This window comes from Eschscholzia californica, unplaced genomic scaffold (genome assembly GCF_041429995.1).
Source record: "Eschscholzia californica isolate CP2 unplaced genomic scaffold, dmEscCali1.0.p SCAF_3, whole genome shotgun sequence".
Taxonomy (NCBI): domain Eukaryota; kingdom Viridiplantae; phylum Streptophyta; class Magnoliopsida; order Ranunculales; family Papaveraceae; genus Eschscholzia; species Eschscholzia californica.
Genome location: NW_028238420.1, coordinates 13105973 through 13112666, shown reverse-complemented (window position 1 = coordinate 13112666; position 6694 = coordinate 13105973). Strand labels below are relative to the sequence as shown.

The window sequence follows — 6694 nt, the reverse complement described above, 5'->3', positions numbered from 1 at the left end:
CTGGAGCCATCGACTGACAAGGTCCATTTCAGCTTTTTCTGCTCTGCAAGACATAATAACTCCTTCTCGGCTTGAATTAGAGTACTAGGCGTAAAGTCGGCTATAAAGTCAGCCAATACTTGGGACTTTAGCTTCATTTCATTTTCTAAAAATCATTTATCCTTCACTTTCTCTCTTTAAAATACCAGACTAATATTTTGGGACTTTAGCTTCATTTCATTTTCTCTCTCTATAAAATAGATTTCCTCCTCAACCAAAAACTATTTTTCTCTCTCCAAACTTGATGAAGAGATTGTATCCGGACGGAAAATCTTGTCGGATTTGCTTCTCCTTGAAGGTACGTCTTCATCTCTCTTCTACTTTTTTCAATGTATCTTTTATCTTAAATCATCATCTTCTTTAATGGAGGTTGAAGAAGCTTCAAATCTGGTTTTAGGGTGTTTTCATGGTATTTTCATAGTTTTTTAGAGAGTTAAATATATAGATTTGTAGATCTACTTATTTGAAGCTCCATTGGTGAGGTTGTTCTTGGTGTTTTTTTATCTTTATAAGGTTTAATCTTCTTATAAAGCTTCTTGGTTTTACTTCCACACAATATAATTTCAAAAACAATACTGTGAAAAAGCTTTACATAAATTTTTTTCTAAGAAACCAAAAAGTACAATTTCAGATCTATCTTTCGGTTTCTCTCTCTAGAATTAGGTTTTTTGCATATGTTGGTTTTTAACAGACAAATTGACTGGTGCATAAAGCATTTTAAAATATGTTGTTAAACGATGTTAATACAGCGAGCAAACTAAAAAATGTTGTAGTTTTTTTTATAGATGTTACCATCATAAATCAGATTTAGTTTTTTACAGAAATCGTTTGGTGTTTTAAACACTTTTACATATGTTTTGAACACTTGTAAATATTTTTTGACATTTTCAGTAGTGTTTTTAACATAATGCTTAATTTCGAATATTTTGTCTTTTACATTTTTCGACATTTGTGAACATTTACAAATTTGTCATGCGCATTCTCAGAAATGTCGTGTGCATTATGTCTTTCCCGTATGCATATAATTATGTGTTGATTTTTGTGCATTTTTCTTCGTTATACAGACAAAATCATGTTTTCGTGAACATTGTTTGTCGTGTTTTAAACATAAATCTTAATCCTTAAATACTTTCGTTGTTATATCGATACAAACACATCAATTAGTAAACACTTAACAAGTTGTCATGTGCATTCACACAAATGTCTTGTGCATTTTGTCTTTCTCGTAGCATATATTTATTTTGTGTTGATTCCACTTGCAGATTTTATATCTATGGAAAAGGATAGAGCAATTGATATTTCTCAAACGAAGGACAAAAAGCTTATTTCTGAATCTTGGGGCGAAATATTTACTGATATTGGTCAAACATTTATCAATGGTGTCAAAGCTTTTCGAAAAGCTCTTTGCAATCTTATAGTTCTCTAACATTTTCGATCCCGTACAAGTTTTGAAGATTTCGCCTATCGATTATGGTTGTGTTGAGAACATTGTTACAAATGTTTTAAACATTTTTTGTAACAAACAACATTTTGTATAATTCCAACACTGTTAGTATTCATTTTTCATGTAACGTGTCGCTTAATTTTTCTTCGTTATACAGCCACAATCAGGGGTAGGAATTATACCCGGAAGCCCGATACTCGTCCCGTTTACCCGCGCCCGACAAGGCCCATGGACGCATGCACCCGAAGCTGGGTATTACCCGCCCAGCCCGGTGATTTTTCATGGGCGGGCTCGGGTGAAAAGCTCTGCCCGACACCCCGCCCACACCCGAGCCCGATATGTTCACCCGACGGGTGCCTATAGATGCCCACCACTTATCTGTCCATTATACTTCACTATAGAGCCAAGGATAGTGCACGTAATTCTATCCATTAGATTTAGGGCTTCTCTTAAGATATATAAACTATCCAATGAAGCATCCCTAACTATTTATCATATGGAAATGGTGTTGGAAGAAATTCCAATATATGTGGGCTCACATATGTATAGACATGTGTATGGCTATCTCAGTAAATTGTCAAGTCGTAAAGTGGTCTAATATGGATTGACTTGACTAGTAGGTATCAAAGTGTCATGGAATAAACGTGTAGAGACCATTAAGTGATTTTTAATTTGATGAGGGGCCAAATCAGAAATAAAAGTCTATAAATAGGGGTTATGGTCCCCATTTGGGCTTCTTCCCTAATCTCTACAAGTTTGGTTAAAGTGTGAAATCCCTTCATCACAAGAGATGTTCTAAAGGAAGAAGAACTAAGTGGAAGATCAACCCTACCCAACCATCTTCAAGCTATGGATCAAGGTACGCTTCCGTGATTAAGTTTAATCTCTTTGAATCTTGTGGAGAGCATGTCTAGTTTATATTATACATGACATATTATATGGTGGTTTTGTATTTGACTATATGCATGTATAAGGTTAATATATTTACTAACAATTGGTATCAGAGCCACTCCAATTTTAAGGTTCATTGAGAAATTTAGGAGTCTATGGTATTTGATTTATCTTTTGAATATATATCAAGGTTTTCTTATGTCTAAAACTTGGGGTTATCATGATCTTCCATGAAAATTAAGTTCAGATAATTTGTAGATAGGTTATTTTGACATATAAATATTTATATCATGTGATTTGGTTCCATTTCAATATTTAAGGATCAAAGTTTTGATATAAAATTGAAACATAATGATCTTACATATTTGGATTGAAAGTTTTATAGACACAATGAATTTAGTATAAACACATGTTATTAAAATTTTGATATTGATTTAAATCCTTGATTTATCAAAATTATGTGGAAACATATTGGATTAAACACATTATTTGTCAAATTTTGGTATTAGATTAAACTATTATTTATCAAAATTTGGATCAAGTTTTTCTTTTATGGATTAAGTTCATGTTTTTTTTTAAAATAAAAAAAAAAAAAACATTAAAGTTGTTTTAATTCCCCACTTAAAGTGGGGAACTAAAACAGCACCCCACTTAATGTGGGGTGCGTTACTAAGCATCCCCACTTTAAAGTGGGGCTACTGTTAGTAACGCCCCACTTTAAAGTGGGGATGGAAGGTGCCCACGTTCCTTATTAATTGGAACGTGGACCGAGTCAGTCAGATCTGACTCGGACCGAGTCAGACAGACCTGACTCAGGTCTGACTCGGACAGAGTCAGACAGACCTGACTCAGGTCTGACTCGGACCGAGTCAGACAGACCTGACTCAGGTCTGACTCGGACCGAGTCAGACAGACCTGACTCAGGTCTGACTCGGACCGAGTCAGACATACCTGACTCAGATCTGACTCGGCTGAGTCAAACAGTTCTGAATGGTCTGACTCGGTTGAGTCAGACATGTTTGATTGGTCTCAGTCAGACAGATCATTTAGTGTGTTAGACCGGTCTGACTTATTGAGTCAGACAGATCTGACTGGGTCAATTACAGACCAAATTAAAGGTTCTTTTTTGAACATTTATTTTGTAAAATTTAAACAACTAATAACTGATACATCCCTCAAATAATATCCGACATTCGATAGAACTAATTGAAGTAAAATGTCGCCAAAGTGACCTCTTTTATGTAGATTAGTTCCATGACAATGTTGGAGTAGGTTGTGTATATGTAAATTCATGCGGATATTAAGTCGACCCAAAGGTAGTTTAATATTTGGCCGAACTACATATACACCTGCGGTGATAAATGTGAGATGATTGTAAGGTGTCCATGTGAATAATGAGTCGGTCCAAAGATAGACTTATTGTTTGACAGGATTTATCGTCTATGTTTGATTACTGCAACAGAGATACCACTTACAAATTAGTATTACTGTCCAAAGACTTGATGTTAATGTTGTGCTCGGTATTCTGCTTTGTATCTAGTTATTGTTTAAATTTTAAATCTCACTTTAGTTATGATGTGAACATGTAAATTTATTATGTCTATTCTCTGTGTGGTTGCTGCAAATATACCAATGAATGCTAACAACATTTCTATTCTCAATGGGAACAACTTTAAGGACTGGAAAGAGAGCGTTTTGATCGTTCTGGGCTGCATGGATCTGGATCTTGCACTTAGGGTGGAGCAACCTGCCCCTCTTACGGATGATAGTTCTCCTGATGAAAGGAGACACTATGAGAGGTGGGATCGCTCCAATCGCATGAGTCTCATGATCATTAAGCGCGGCATTCCAGAAGTTTTTCGAGGCGCAATCTCTGCTGAGGTAACTAAGGCCATTGATTTCCTTGCCGAAATCGAAAAAAGGTATGAAAAGAACGATAAGGCAGAAATAGGAACGCTTTTGGCGAACCTGACTTCTATGAGGTATAAAGGCAAGGGAAACATAAGGGAGTACATCATGAAGATGTCTCATATAGCTTCCAAACTTAAGGCACTGAAGCTCGAGCTGTCTGAGGACTTACTCGTGCATTTGGTAATGAATTCTCTTCCTGCACAATTTGGTCAATTTAAGGTCAGTTACAACTGTCAGAAGGAGAAGTGGACTCTTAATGAGCTCATTTCAAATTGTGTGCAAGAAGAGGAAAGAGTGAAGCATGAGAACTCTGAAAGTGCTCATTTGGCCAGTACCTCAAAAGGGAAGGGCAAGAAAAGGAAGAAGGATAATGAAGCTGCTAAGGGTCCAGAGCAAAAGAAGCCTAAGGAACAAAACGGTTGTTTCTTTTGCGGAAAACCTGGGCATATGAAGAAAGAATGTACCGAGTATGCCACTTGGCGTGCCAAAAAGGGGTTGTCTGAGCTACCGAAAGCCAATTGATGGTGAAAGATACATCTATGTGGGAGACAGGCAGGCGGTAGAGGTCAAGGCAACGGGTCATTTCAGGATATTATTAGGAACTGGTTTTTATTTGGATTTGAAAGACACTTTTATTGTACCGTCATTCAGACGAAATTTGGTTTCAGTTTCTGTTTTGGACAAATTTGGTTATCATTGTTCATTTGGAAACAATCAGTTTAGTCTTTCTTTAAATTCAAATAAGTGTGGTACTGGTTCCCTAAGTGCTTATGATAAGCTATACATCCTTGAAGACAGCAGCTTAAATCCTTAATAGAGTACCATCTAAAGCAGTTGCTAAAGCCAAGTCTAAAGTATCTACATATTTGGGGATGTCCATCTGAGGCAAGGCTTTATAGGCCGAACGAAAAGAATTTGGACTCCAAAACAATAAGCAGCTACTTTATTGGATACTCGGAGCGATCTAGGGGCTACAAATTTTATGATCCCACAAGAAAGTCTATTTTTGAAACGGGAACTGCAGTATTTTTGAGGATGTTGAGTTTGGGGGGAGAAATAAGGTCAGAGACATTGTCTTTGAGGAGGAATCGATTGTGATCCCTACTAATACTTCTGACAATGTACCAATCTTCATGCGTACGATTGTCGAAGAAGGAGATTTGGAACCCTTAGAAGACAATGTTGAACAACTCCCCACTCCAGTTCAGGAAGTTGTTCCTGAAGAACAAACTCAACAACCTCAAGAGGAAGTGCCATTAAGGAAATCCAACAGAGAGAGGAGAAGTGTTATTTTGGATGATTACGTAGTATATCTCTAAGAACATGAGGACACAGGTGGATTGACAGAAGATGATCCAATCAACTTTCGTCAAGCCATGCAGGATTCTAACTCTGAAAAATGGATCAACGCCATGAATGAAGAACACAAATCAATGCAAGACAATCAAGTTTGGGATCTTGTCCCATTACCTGAAGGTAAGAAACCCATTGGTTGCAAATGGATTTTTTAAAACCAAAAGGGATTCGAAAGGTAATGTGGAGAGATATAAGACTCGTCTTGTGGCTAAAGGCTTCACTCAAAAGGAAGGCGTAGATTATAAAGAGACTTTCTCTCCGGTTTCTTTGAAAGACTCTTTTAGGATAATTATGGCACTTGCAGCACATTTTGATCTTGAGCTACATCAAATGGATGTCAAAATGGCGTTTCTCAATGGAGACATTGATGAAACAATATATATGGTTTGCAAATTAAAGAAATCCATCTATGGGCTCAAGCTGGCTTCCCGTCAGTGGTACTACAAATTTCAACAAGTTGTAGTCTCATTTGGTTTTGAGACAAATATTGTTGAGGATTGTGTGTATCACAAGTTCAGTGGGAGTAACTTGGTATTCCAGGTTTTATATGTCGAAACCAGGAGACCCCCCAGTCGCTAAAGGAGAAAAATTTAGTCTAAACAAGTGCCCTCAAACCAATCTGGAAATTAAAGAAATGCAACATATTCCTTATGCTTCAGCAGTTGGGAGTCCGATGTATGTTCAAGTTTGTACACGTTCAGATATAGCATTCATTGTCGTTATGTTAGGCAAATATGTAAGTAAACCTGGAATGGATCACTGGAAAGCAGCCAAAAGGGTTTTCAGATACTAACAGAGAAATAAAGATTATATGCTCACATACAAGAAGTCGGATCCTCTGGGAGATCATATAGCATTTGATTCCGACTATAGTGGATGCAAATAATTACAAAATCAGTATAAGGCTACATTCGTCTATTTACTGAAAGAGCTATGTTAGGAAGAGTGTTAATTAAACACTCATAGCTTCTTTTGGATCATGTAATAGAACTTGTAGCAGTTTTAAGACATCCAATTTTGGATTAGGATTGCAGTATTTTGTCACTAAAAATG

General features: G+C 36.7%; 1 protein-coding gene across 1 annotated transcript; it reads left to right on the top strand.

Annotated features, from left to right (window-relative positions):
- The first annotated feature begins 3970 nt into the window (after positions 1 to 3970).
- LOC147548514 (uncharacterized) lies at positions 3971 to 5068 on the top strand. The gene has a single exon (XM_086668067.1). It carries the CDS (start codon positions 3971 to 3973, stop codon positions 4805 to 4807), a length of 837 nt encoding a protein of 278 aa, XP_086524193.1. The 3' UTR covers positions 4808 to 5068.
- Positions 5069 to 6694: the final 1626 nt, after the last annotated feature.